This window comes from Branchiostoma lanceolatum, chromosome 14 (genome assembly GCF_035083965.1).
Source record: "Branchiostoma lanceolatum isolate klBraLanc5 chromosome 14, klBraLanc5.hap2, whole genome shotgun sequence".
In the NCBI taxonomy this organism is placed as follows: domain Eukaryota; kingdom Metazoa; phylum Chordata; class Leptocardii; order Amphioxiformes; family Branchiostomatidae; genus Branchiostoma; species Branchiostoma lanceolatum.
The window spans coordinates 11,855,635-11,870,312 of NC_089735.1; the positions used below are offsets into that span (position 1 = coordinate 11,855,635).

At 41.4% G+C, this 14,678-nt stretch overlaps 1 protein-coding gene across 1 annotated transcript in view; it reads left to right on the forward strand.

Moving 5' to 3' along the window:
- The first annotated feature begins 3,924 nt into the window (after positions 1 to 3,924).
- The window catches only part of LOC136448732 (glutamate receptor ionotropic, delta-2-like), a 35,162-nt gene continuing 24,408 nt past the window's right edge, over positions 3,925 to 14,678 (forward strand). The window contains exons 1-2 of the mRNA XM_066448377.1: positions 3,925 to 4,237; positions 7,791 to 7,949. Coding sequence (XP_066304474.1) covers positions 4,147 to 4,237; positions 7,791 to 7,949 — 250 coding nt within the window. The 5' untranslated portion in view covers positions 3,925 to 4,146. The remainder of the gene's footprint in view (positions 4,238 to 7,790; positions 7,950 to 14,678) is intronic.

The window sequence follows — 14,678 nt, forward strand, 5'->3', positions numbered from 1 at the left end:
TGTAAAGGTCAAGTTTTCTATTTGGCGGCTTCCCTCAACCTTTTGGGAGTCAAAGACTGGGTTGGCGTCTGCACGTCCGACGGTGGCGACTAGACTCCTCCGGCGGTGGCGACTGGCTAGGTCAACAACCCGCGGTTTAATAACCACGCACCCAAACTCTCCAAATGTCACATAAAAGTCACAGGAAGCCACAATATTCCTCCACGGAAGATTAGAACATCCTTCCGCAGCTGATATTAAACTTGGAGCTGGAGCATACTTTTCTCATTTTTCCGCAATCTTGTTGTCGATGAAACCAAACATTCGTCTCTGAAATTGTCCTGATGCCTCATTGAAGCTCCATTTATAGCCAGCCTCGCGCAGTTTCAAGTCGTAAGAAACACTCCGATGATAGCTTTTATTCCTTGTCGGAGACAGGTTGTCTCCAGTATGCGGCGAACGGATTAAAGGAGCCCTTCAGGCATTTTGTCTCACCCCGCGCGATTGAGTAAATGCCATTGCCAGAACATTGATAGATTACTGTTTCATACAATCAAACGCAATGAGTCTTTAAAGTCTGTCCTGGTAACCCCAGAAACGTTGATAAGACTGCGGTTTATTTGGCTGAAGAAGGAACGTCTTAAGATATCAAGACGCCATCTTGACAGGAGTTTATTGCAAAGGGAAGACGCACGACCTCATAACTGAGAGTACAAGTATCATTCATCCCAGGTAATTGTGATAGATGACGTCCTACACGGTGTAGATTTTCAACAGAAATGGAGACAAATAAATCAACTCTTGGAAATTGAATACCATTTGCTTTGCACACACACACACATACACACACACATACATGCGCACGCACACACACACACACACACATACATACACACATGTGCAACCCCCCCCAAACACACACACAGACGCATACATACACACACACACACATGCACTCACAAAAACCCCCATACACACGCACAGACGCACATACAAACATACACACACACACATACACACACACACACACACACACACACACACACACACACACACACACACACACACACACACACACACACACACACACATGTAGTATGCAGTGATGCGAACGAACAAGCGAACAGAAAAGTTAACTAATTCCTCCAGCACATTTTAACGTGCTATTAGTTATTTTTTGGAACTCTAAACTCCAATATTTGGTCTTTCTCATACCAGGAAGTCATACGTCACGTCAAGTTGAATCAGAGAATTAGTGCTTAGACTAAACGGTTGTGGCTATCAGTGATAATGAGGCATTTTAAGACCATATCTATAGTCTACAGGTACAGTTCAAGTAGCCATGACAAATACAAATCTGAACACACAAACATGAATTAGTGTTTTACTTCAGAGGGCAAATCTTATTATACTAGTAGTACCTTAGAAGATCAAATAAGTCAATTTTACCACAGCTTTAGTACGGTGGAAGAATATATATATGGCTATTGACAAAGAATTAAGCTGTAGTGTTGTAAATGACATGAAATGTATAAAAACGTTTGTATTCCAGACGTTCGTAAAGTTTTTGATATTTTCGTATTTTGGTATTCAAAGAAACATCAAAAAGTACAAATAAGTGGGCAAGGACAAAGTGACAGCGGACTCAATTTGTGGCACAGCTTTTCTCTTGTCACCGCTTGTATAAAGGGTGTAGGTAGTTGTAGCTGGTCTTTGATGGTGTGTCCCTTACTTAAGTTCGTAAGATAGTAGCGATGTTGTGGTTGTACGACGCTGTCGGGAACAAGAAAGACCCAAGAGCCAGTGCTACATGGAAGACGTCTGTATTCTATGTCTTTTCTCTCAGACTATCTCCAGTACAGTAACTGTTGCATTTCCCTATTTATATGTTTCCTTACCGCCCACACATCTATTCATAAGAAAAAGATACATTGTTCTAAAGACTCGTCACTGATGACGTGCTTAAGCCTCCTGTTCCCATCTCAGGATGTTAGAGGATGACCCCGTGACCTTGCCCAAATATGGGGTGATGGTCAGTCTTTAGAGAGTCTGGCGTGCGTCAGGCATGGACCAACTGGATAAGAAGTCATTAGTCACCGGCTACTTGGCCTATTTTTCAGAACAAGCCAGGAGAAAGTGCTTCCTTCTAGGCTTTGTTGTACCAGGAACAACATGCTACAATAGCTACGATGAAATACACAGAGAGGCTTAGGTGCACCCTGTTACACTTGTAAATCATTATGAAAAATAAGATGTTTGACAAGACACTCAAACTTATCAAAAGTAGATGAATACATACCCCCTAGATTGAACGCAATTCCACCCCCCCTCCCAGAGGAAAAGAAAGCAGACGTAAAGTTGACCTTTGAATTTCCGTTCTTGTCGGCGAGAGTCTAGACTTGGCGAGCGCGCCCGATCCATTAGTGTACCATCACAAACCGTCTGGAGGCGCTAACGACGCTTTACGGCGTCAGAGGTGTTCGTCAGGAAATTGCGTTGGAAAACGGGGCAGCTTTTTACAGTTGCACACACGCCAAGAAGGAACCACAAGGAACAGACTAGAAATGTACGTTTAACCCCAGTGCAATGCTAAAACCTTTTCTCTCAAGTGCAAATGGCAGACTGTGACTTTGATTTACACCTTTGTCAAACACGCGGTCCGTGAAATAAGATAAGAATTGGAAAAAAGGCTTGCAAGTAGAGTTTGCTTTCCACAACAAAAGTCAATTTTCTCACCGACGTTTCGGTCGCTCTCAGCTGCCTTTATCGTGGTGTAATGAGTCCTCTACTAGTCTTACAGTATGGTGGCGCTGTGGCAAGGAGGATGCCGTCTCAAACGTGACTGAGTCTATACCCCCCCCCCACCATCATGACAAGTGTAGATTTTCTGATTCGAATAGCTTCTTTAATCCATTCGTGAGCGTCTATTGTCCCTTCTGTCTGTCACCTATACCTCTTCCAGTCTAACACCAAACCTAACGTTGTTCCCGGAACTAGGGCGGTAGGGAATTTCATATTTATCATTTATGCAGCCCTCTTCCAAAAGCGACTCCCTGCCTTTATGACTTCCGTGATTCTGTAAATATCTGGCTTGATATTGTCGATTTTGTATCGTGACTGCGTTTTCTATGCTTGTTCGAAAAATAAAATCAGGCAGTCCGAAAACGTTACATTGGGCGAGTCGGCAGCCAGAAAATTGATTCAAGTGTCGGAGAACGTTACGATCTGCCCGCCCGTGATTTGTTTGGACGTCGGCTATTACCACGCAGTCTCAAGGATGAATGTCGACGCGTTGCTTAGCAACCGCCTCCAAGGCTTATCATTCCCACCGTCGGATGTACGCAGTCTTTTCAACACACCGACTGTTTTCTCTATTTCTGTGCGCGCAGATAGATAGCTTGTCGAAGAAAAGAGACCTTTGATGACTTACTACGTAGTTGAACCAGCCGGGTCACTTCAGAGGGAGAATATTTGCCAGGGTTTCACTTGAAGGCTCCCCATTGCATATTGGACCCTCTCTCTGTAGTCGACTCCCTTCATACAATTCACTCTATTTGGCCAATTTCTACTATTTTCCCAGCAATCCACGGGGCATGGTAGAGGCTATTCACTGATAGGAGAATTCTTGAAAAATGAGACAGAACCCCCCTTGCCTCATTAAAAAAAAAACTAAAAGCAGATTTATAGAACTCAATTATGCTAATAACAAAATTATCCTTCAACACTGGACAACTATGACACTTCCTTCAAAGCACGTTCCTCACAAATTTAGCACACGTCAGCGCTTAGGTCCAAGCAAACCTGTCCTAGCCTGTCTGCCTGTCGTCCCCTTTGCTGAGAGAGCGTTCCATCAAATCTAATGACTCCTCACGGCGAATCCATTAATATTCCGGGCTGCCACTTTCTAATAACCCTCTTTACCCAGAGTTCCCTGGTAGACTCGACCCCAAACGGAGAACCGTTTAGTTGGTGCGTGTGTGTTTGCGCGCTTGTGTGCCACTTCTACGTACGGACTGACGTAGACGACGTAGTCACGTTTTGAGACAAAACGTTATTGTAGTACAGTACGACGTGATATAGAACTTCACTCGTTTAACGTACAGTCACTCTCACCGTGTTGAGGTCCTCGCGAATGCAGCACTGGTAGTTGAGAGTCGTCAGTAGGCGATGGGTAGGATGGCAGCCGCACTTTTTGCTGTCACGCTTTCCGCTCTCTGGACCGTTTCCAGCTGCGACCACACCGTTGATGTACCAATCGGTGAGTTGTGGACATCACACTTAACATTCTATCCAACTATTCCGTTGATAGACGAAGTGCCCTGCAACATCAGGTTAAGAGTGTGGTTTATGGACGCCTAGTTTTTGAAGCCCTCTCTCATATCGAACTATGACAAAAATCCCTTGTATCGTTTTCGCGCTAGTGACAGCGACATTGGATGCCCGCGTTACTAAAATAGCTTTGGCAGTCTCTACGGAAATCATTCCATTCCCAATCAATGGTGGCTTCCCGTTATTTCTCCATCGTCTGACAGCCTGTGTGGTTGCCAAGTATGCCGTTGCTACTGGCGACACGCATTCTGACATTCTCATGGATGCATTTATGATTGACGGGTGATACCCGGCGCAATTACCGCGGTTTACCAGTCAGCCTTTTCGCCAGCGATTTCCCCGTTTTGATGCAGCTTCATTTTTCAGAGTAATCATTCGTACCCACCCACTAGAGATAGAAAACGGACCTTACCAACAGCGCTACCGGTTCAGGGGAGACTGTGTAAATATTGTACAATGGACGAAGTGGTAAATGAAATAAATTGCATATGTTAATGCTCTCTTCTTGAAAGAAATAGGGGTTCTTAAATATCCCAGAGCTTGTATTGTACCATCTAGAAACGTCCAATAACTACATGTCTACTAAAGTCACAAAACCTATTTATCATTAAAAAAGTGGGACTTTTCATTTGTCACTACCTCCTGACAAGAAGTCAAATCCCTCAGTTATGAAGTACTGTAGAAACATCAGATAGATATCTAGACTAGATATTTTCTCATTTATTCAAACGTTTTAGTATTTTCCATGTCCCGTCTGAGTATCATGATTGGGGTTCCTGATAGCTTACGATCAAGGTAGATTAGGAAGGTCTTTTAATTTTCTTCTGCGCTGCGCAATCAACTTGCATGACGTCTGTCTGAGTGTGCTGCTTCAGCGCAAGTGGGCTGGTGCCTATGTACACCCACATTCCAGGGTCCGTAACACTCTATTGCCTGCCGTGTCCGGGGAACGCCTCTTCTCACACCGGGGACTCGGCTCTCTTACGCTAACAGCAATCATAGCGATATCGGGCCGACCTTTTATTAAAGAGATTACTTCCGAGGACCGATGTGCACGCGGCATGTCGCCCTTTTCACCCCGCCCACTGTCGTGGTAAATGGAAGAAAGTGGCGGTTTTTATCATTCCGCGCGGCAAGCCGTACGGTATTAAGTCCTGAGAGAGTACAGCAGACAAATTACCGCCCGTGCTTCTACCTTCCGCGCGGAAGTATTAGGCACTCCATCCTCAGGGCACACGGTTAATAACGGTTTCTGCTGGGACCGTTCGGGCGAGAAAAAGGGCGGGATAAAGAGCCGGTTTGCATGATCAACTGCCACTGCTGGTAAACTGACCGTTTTCGTAACACACACACGTTCACTTGACGTCACCAGCGGAATGAAATGTATCATTAACACAAAAATGTCAATTATATGTAACAAATCATATGTAAGCCTTTGAAAGGTATACTTATTCAATTGATAACTTAAGCTCAAAATGTCAACCATATGTGACGAATTATATATAACGTTTTGAAATGTGTAACTATAGCTTATTCAACGTCACTTCAGCTTTAAAATGTCAATTATATTTGACAGATTATATGTAACGTTTTGTAAGATGTAACTTCTTATTTGATTGTACCTCTGCATTGAATCAATGAAAACGTTTGGATGCATTCATTTCAAACTCCGAGGAAAGGCAAGACCGCACGCTAACGAATTGATTTTTAAACTCAGCCTGTCCAATATTGCTAATCATTCTGTATTTGTTGATCAATTCTCGCATCGTCCCGAAGGCTGGATTGATTTGAGCATGATTAGACAAATCAGCTTGCCCCGGTGAACAGTCTGAAATGATTTATCAACACATCTTGACGCACCAATTTCTGACTTCGCTTCTAGAATTCTAGTGCAGTGATCAACCTGTCAGAAACTCCTTTGACTAAGATCTAGAATGTTACATGTTGCCAAGAGAGAGAAAAAATTGAACGTTTTGTGATGAAAGTAGATTACACAAAATAAGATAGGACACCTAATCTACGGACGACTGTCTATTACCATGCATACAGAAGTATGAGATACCACCCAGTGAAAATAGGACCTAACATTTACACATTTTTATCTCGCATGATCTGTAAAAAAATGCATGTTTTATTAGTACGAGTGGGACATAGAAATATTTCGATTGTACAAAAGTGTCAGGACCTTTTAACGAGTAGAAATGCCATAACCATAATTCTTACAAATCAAACTTTTATGCACATTTAGAGATTGCTACCAGGTCCTGTTTTTGAATGATAAATGCACATGAGTCAAATGAATCGCGTATGGTATCGTGTATGAGAAATGAGGAATATTGGTGAGATAAACTTGCACTTAAATCATCTTAAAAGTAAAGTAATGTAGCGATGGATAAATAAACTATTTGCGCATTGATGAAGGTTAGACATCCAGGTAATAAGATTCGCCAAAAATAGTTACTCAAGTAACTGGATAAAATTTTGAAACAGTCAAACGTTTCAGACAGCATCCGCTATCTTTCGTCAGTGACTATTCAGAGTTTTGGTATGAAACCTAGTTCAACCAGATCTTTCTTTAGTCACTGACGAAAGATAGCGGATGCTTTCTGAAACGTCTGACTGTTTCAAATTTTATCCAGTTGCTTGAGTAGCTATTTTTGGCGTACTATTTGCGCACTTTTGAAAGGCGTGTGTTAAAACAGTGTTACCAGAGATAGATAAATAAATGCACTTCGTGACATTAAAATATTATTAATATGACATCAATAAACTATTGGAAGACTTTACAGTTGTGTCAGGGATACTAACTGTCACTATTAATCAGGAACTACTAGTTTTTAAAAGTTGCTGGTTGCCGATAAAACCACCACAGCCATAGATATCAACAACATACGGTTTAATCAGATTTTGTTTGCTTATACCCCCATTCGACTTGGACGGCGCTCTCGCCGCGCGCTCTCTGCGACCTAAAAATTAACAGAGCGCTCAACGAATTTCATAGATAAAAAACGAATCTTTTGCACTTTGCGTGCTTTATTGTCTTTTGGATCATACTTTAACATTTTGCATGATGTTCCAATTATGAAGTCAAGGGTTACACAAATCCGGTTGAGGTCGCAGCGAGAGCGCAGCGCGATCGCCGTCCAGTGGAATAGGGGCCTTAACGGTCTCCACCCAGTGGACAAGGGCTATAGGGGTGAATGTCTTTAGGCCGCCAGTGTTCTTTCAGGAGGGGTCAAACTAGTACTGAGGTTGTATATGACTGTATATGACTGTCTCCTGTCACGTGATAATCAACATCAAGTCACGTGACAAGAGAACTCCAAGACGAGATCTGACTGCAATACCGGGTTGACGAAGAGACAGAGAGTTCGTCTCGAAAGCTCCCCAGAGCAATCTTTTTTATGTTGTGTGTAATGATTAAATGTTTGTCAAAAGTACTGAGTTTAACTTCCTCATCTCGTCCTTGTTTGAACCTCCAGGCGCCATCTTTGACAGAGTCCAGAGTGACGAGGAGAGAGCGGCCTTCGCCTACGCGGTCGAACAGATCAACGCAGATAAGAAGATTCTTCCTCAAGCCCGCCTGATACCCCGGATGGAGACAGTCGACAATGGAGACGGCCTGTTAGTAGTGGAGAAAGGTAAGTCACTTCTGAAAAAAAGGCTAAAATGAAGAACTAGGAGAGAGTAGATTCTATTGTTGTTACTTCACCAGAAGGGACTAAAACATCGCTTTTTTTCCTTATCTGTCTATCTATCTGTCTGTCTGTCTCTGTGTGTGTGTTTGTTTCTGTGATTGCAAATATACACAAAGAAACAAAGCCATATACATCTTTAGCTTTGCTTTTTTGAACTGTGCGACTGGAATGGTCGTAAGACAGTATGAGCAAGGGATTAAGGTTTGCCATCTCAGATTGCCCTGTTTGTTTGTTTGTCTATTTCAGAGAAAGACGTTACAAAATTTCTGTTGACTGTTGAACGCATACCTCCAACCTTGCTAAGTCCAACCGTTATATTTTCTTCACCAAGAAAAAACACCACAACAAAAAATGAAGAAAACATTTTCATGTGTATATGTTTGAAAACTGAATAGAAAGACAGGTTGAAGAAAGCCACCACATGTTGCACAGCTGAAAGTAGAGGTATCGCACACCGCGCCTTACGAATGCATCCTCACGACCGTTTGATGAAATCTGACCCTCCATATAATTTCTCATCATTTGCAAAGCACGCTTTGAAGGCGTTCGCCAATTGTCGAACGCTCTCCTGTCGACGGCGCCATATGCCGCGATAGCCTATTGGTTCTGCTCCGATGCTTCCAATCTCACTCCGAGTGCTCCCCCTTAGGCAAGTACAAAATTTAGACATAAATCAGAATTCAATTTCCACCGTATCAATCAATCACACGTAGGTCTGGCCTGTAGCGATGGAAAAGAATAGGTTCAATTTTCGATCCCGGACCCTCCGTGATCTTAAATATTTGAGGAATTAAGGGAGTGTGAGACGTGTGGGTTGCTGACGGAGAGGGTATGGGCACTGTTAAACATTCCATTTATCTGTTGTCAAGCAAGGGAACAAGCTTCCTTTGCAGTTTGGTGTGCACGCGGTACATTGCGGCAATCTAAACTCGGTTATCACGGATGAGATCGAAGTCAACCGTTTCTCCTTAGTAGAAGTCATTGCCAAGCTATGTCGTGATGGTTTATGTTATATATGCCACGAACCACAGAGGTTCATTTGACGCAAAAATTACAAGATATATGACGATAACATTTTTTTTGACATGTTTTTTTTGTAAAAGTTCACTGCTGTTTTTTTAAATTAATATGTAAATTACCTCCGATCCTTGTTCTAAACAAATGCAGATTTCAGAGCTGCTGACAATGCAATGAATACGTATTATGCCTGAGTTTGACATCGGTCAGAAATACGTACAAGATTTTCAAATCTCACGTATTTTGAGATAATTTGTTTTTCGATCTCGCCGTCCTTGGGCCTACCCATGAAGAAATATTAAAATCTATTCAAAGAGTTTTTAGCAGTCATACCAACAAACAAAAATTCATAAACAAGTTTCAACGAAAACAGAGATAACGTTAACAATATGACAACACTGAATAAAAAAGAATCTTTTTACACAACCAAGAGGTTTATTCCACCGACGTTTCGGTGACCATCTGTCATCTTCTTCAAGGCAATTCTGACTGGTTCACATAGCAATGCAGCACAGGTGTTGCTGCTTATACAATTGCTTATTCAGTGACCAACCTGATGAAACTATTCACGAATATGACAACACTTTACAGTATGCGGGTTTGATCAACATCTTTAAGAATAGTGCACTAAACAGCTGCAGTTTTACGACAATACTGTAATGATTTCTAATCGCAGAGCAATTCACAATATGATATCTGAATTAGTTGTAAGCCGGAAGAGGCTGGGATAGCAGTAATTCTACGCAATCAGTGATGACTTTCCTATCGGTTAGAGCTTATCGCCTTTACGTCTTCCCCTGATACCAGCCTTACGCAGAATTCGGAGAGCTTAAGTGCTCTAAACGGACTACCCGTTCAGCTTTATTGACGTATTGACAGTTTTGATTGGGAAGGATGGAGGTCAATCATACCGATGTACTCCCCTAGGCTGAGATGACCACTTTCTTTTGATAAGACGGTGTTGTCCTTACTTGCACGCAGTTTACTGTATCCTAAATTGACAATTGTTTGCCATAAAGGTAATGCAAAGTAAAGGCTACGGCAATCTGACTTAAATTGCCTTGGCTCTTCCTTCGTACAACTATACCAAGTAAACTTGTTCAGCATTTCTGACATTTAAACCAACAACAACAACTCACAGATACCAAACTGTCCGTAGCTACGTAACTAAAGCTCCTGGCTCGAAGAAAAAATGGCTACAATCACAACTACACGGGATGGAAGTGGATGGACACATTGTGTAGTTATCGAGGCGTGCACTTCTTGTTGATATTTCTGGTTGAAAATCTGTCAGTACTCTCCTTTTTTTTATTCACCTCCATCATCGAATGTGATAATTGGTGACCGAGCCTGGAGACAGATGTCCATCTTCATTGTTACCTTGTCCCCCCAACGACCCGGAGGTCAAGGGACTAGGTAGGTTGGTATCAGGGTTATATGTCGATATTTCGGATAAACCTGGCAATGAAAACCACCTACACCGCACACCTCTGTTTTATCTCTTTCTGGGAATGGGGTATTCCATCACTGTCTGCTGTTAACGTTACTTCTCTCTTTTCCAATTCACTGTACGATTCTGACAGCTTTGTAGCTTAGTCAAAGCTCAGAGGTCTTTTCCAGTGGTGATGGAAGCATCAAGTGATTTATCGACAGACTGACTGTGTGGGACATAACGTCCGCTACAAATACATTTACTCAAATGGAAACACAATGTAAGACACAATGGCAATCGCACTTCTGAACAGTTAGTAGTCACGCACTGCTTGGCGAGCAAACCTGCTACTTTTGTGAAGATTTATGGAGCTGCGTTTGCCAGAAGCCTGAACCAACATCATCGGATGTCGAGGAATACTTCACGTCATGCCCGAAGTTTATGACGTCATTACCTCTCCCTCAAGCATTGTTTTGGGTCTGTCTGTCTGTCTATCTGTCGCCTATCTGTGAATATGTGACCTATGTGAATGTTGTGAAGTTGGTCATCTCCTATTACCATGTGCTCAATAGCATTACTGCATGGCGATGTAACTTTACTATATTCAAGTGTGCACGTCTGTTATCCACGAATACACGCAGGCAATATTTGCATCCAGCAAGTCCTGGACAAGCAGCCTTGATGATTGCATCAGTTATCCATAGAACGTGAAGTTAATCAGAATCGACATGTTGGCAAGTTACGTATTCACCCCAGCATTCTCCTGAAAACACTGGAGGTTGAAATGATGTCAGGTCCACAAGGGTTTACACCTTAATTCAAACTTTATTACACCGTCGTGTCACATAAAATGGAACATTAAGAGATCTACATTTTAAAGACTTACTGGGCCATAAAGATATCGCAAGGTCCTTCAAGGGACTTGGTTAATGTCCCTATTAAGGTACCGGTGCTGGTTAGATATTCAGAGATAGCTGCCTTTCTCCAGACACCACAAAACAGCTCCTTTGGACTTTTTAGATCGCTGTAAGAATTCTTGTGTGTCTATGTATATATGTATGTATTGTATTGTATTGTATTGTATTGTATGTATGTGCACTTGTATGTATGTATATATGTATGCATTGTATTACATGTACGTATGTATGTATATATGTATGTACATTTGTATGTATGTATGTATGTATTGTTTTGTATTGTATTGCATGTATGTATGTATGTATGTGCGCATGTATGTATGTATGTATGTATGTATGTATCTACGCATGTGTGTGCATGCGTGCTCTCTGAGACACCTGTGAAACAAGAACAGCACTTGCAACTTTATAGCAGAGCGGCACTTATCAACACAATACTAACACCAATACACATAAACCACCTAGGAAAGAAATAATTTTAAAGAATATGAGTCGACAGTGAAATAACTGCAGTGGCTTTTTGTCCCGTGTGTCCTAACGGTCTTGCACAATATTGAAACTTCGACATATCCGTCACCAGGTGCCATTTACCTGACACATCCCTCAACGTCGCCTGTCAAACCTAATACTTCTTACATTGGAATCCAATATAAGGACATCTAAATTGTCAACGCTCTCTTATAAGCTAATACAAAACCCAAAGGCGCATAGCTTTCATAACGCATTACCAGAGACCCTTTTAGGTCTTAATCTTGTTGTGGATCTCACATTTTATTTCTTCGTACGGCCGATTACACGAGTTATTTCAAATCATCTGCAGTTATTATCAGTTCTAGAAGTGGTTCGGGTGATTGGGAGTGATATTATCATCAGTGACACACATAGAATGTCATTAGGTGTACTAGGTTAAGTGTTCAGGGAATATTGATAGGAAAGCAGAATAGATGTGTTTGTCTGGAATATGTGGACCTCAGGCCTAGCAGATAGCAGATTCTGCATAGATGAAGTCGAAAGAAGAGCCGCTAAGCTAGAAAAGAAAAGTTACTGACGAATATAAATCTCTGCCTGAACGGTTCTAGGGACCAATGAGCAGATGGCAAATTTGTTGTGTTTACGCTAACAACTAGTATTCCCTTCTGTAAACATGAACCTTATTAAAACGCCTACATTGCACATTTTGTCAAATTAAAGATCAAGTAACCTACGCTTTCATGACTAAGTTGTTTATTCATTCTTGATAATTTTCTTCATAGTTTTGTGCGACATCGTAGGCGTTTTCTTCCATTTCTCTTATTGAAGCGTTCTTAATGTTGCCGTTGTCATATTGTGATGTATGAAGTCAATTTCTGTAAGGCTCTAGGGGACAGTATTGTGACAGTGTTTGCATCAAACCTACGAAAGTACCTGTACCATATACTGTTTTCATGTATGTAGGCCTTCATAGTCGCTACATATCTACCGGTTGGATGGAAACTAACCAGCATCGTGTATGAATAAGGACTGTACATGGTTGATAGCTGTTTGTATTGTCTGGGTAATAATACTTTGTTTAATCAACATTGCAGCGTCCTGGGGTATCATAGTATAGGTAGAGCAATGTGATATCGCTTTACACTTACTTAGATTTTGACACCGCTGGGTCCGTCGTTCGGCAGTATAGCTTAAATTTCCCGGTTGAATCGTTATTCATTAAATTTTTGACGACTTAATCTCAGAGCTTTACACTGTTGTGGTATGTTTTGACATGGAAAAGTAATTAGGCCACAGCAAGTAAATTGTATGGATGACATCCTCCGCAGACTCCAAAACTAATGAGATAGGGCGAAAAAAAAACAAGGCGGGCAAAATAAACAAGATTCCTATATTTTCAATTTTGGAGATCATAAATCTTTTTAAACAAGAATTGAGGCGAAGAAAATATGATACCATGACCAACAGGTCTTTTATTCCTGTATTCAACCAATGAGGTTTCATATATGTATATAATATAAAACCTCCTTGATTCAACAGAGAACATTTCCTTGTAGATGTACGTATACATATCAATAGACTAACTACAACAAATGCAGAAAACAGCTTGTTATACTATCATGATCAGGAACTACACTGGGTATTCATATGCAATGAAACACCTTAGAATGTCAACATTAAACTGTCCTTGAAGATGTGTGTACAGCTCAATTAGTTTGCAGAAATGCAGAAAACAGCTTGTCATACCATCATGGGCATTCGTATTTTGTTTATGATATATTTGCCAATTTTTGGCATGTTGACCATCGCCGGAGGGCAATGAAATTTCTTGTCTTTATCTTTAAATCAGGCGAAAATTAATGAGCGCGCTGATGTCATCCATAGAAATTACTTGCTGTGTCCTTACCGAAGTAGAGCTGTTCATGTTAGAATGATGGCACCCCCTAGAAATATATTCATGATCTAAGGAATGACGTTTTTAGTACCGCGAGGCCAAATGTTTAGTTAATGAATGGGGCACCTTTCATAGCACCCATTCGTTCCGTGTCAACAGAGACTAAGTCTATTATTCCGGGCTAATGTGATTCCTCCCCTGGAGTGCTCTTATCATAAAGCAGTTGTTAAGACCAGGAAAAATCAATTCATTCAATGATAACATATTTGTTGGACATGGGGCACTGTACAGTCCCTTGGGAGTCACTATAGATAAAGCGAAAAATTGTAGGGATAAATTTTATTATGGAGGCATGTATGGCGATGAAAATAACTATTTACATACACCGTTCCATGCTGTGAAATACTTTTTACAGAGTAAAGAAACAGCCACAATAATCGACCAACAATTTCACTTTGATTTCTTTTCTGCCTTGCGTAAAATGATGAAAAATATCTTGTCCTGCTTCTAGTTATTTCTATGAATATGAAACGCAGCTGGTATGTAGTACGGAAATGAATAACGTAATATGTCAGCATTAACATAAGTAATATGTTACGTAAGTGTGTGCAGTGTATTAAACATTCCGAATCCATTGTCTCTTCACAATACATCCAACATACTGTATATTTTTCCAAGGTGCTTTAGAATGCGAACCCCCCTCCACCAATACTGCAGGGTGAACTTAGTACACCAGTATTTCAAGTCAAAAAGAAGACAGGTAATTCACGTAGTCGCTGTAAGCCCATCTGATGACCGTGCCCACCGCTTTCCCGATGACGGTGAAGAGGCGTTTTATTGCCCTTCATGGGAAACCATTAAGGCGGCCTTTGATGTTCATCTACTCCAGCTTCCCCCCAGTAATAGCTTTGCCAAGAGGTCGGCGGAAGGTTGCTGCCTTC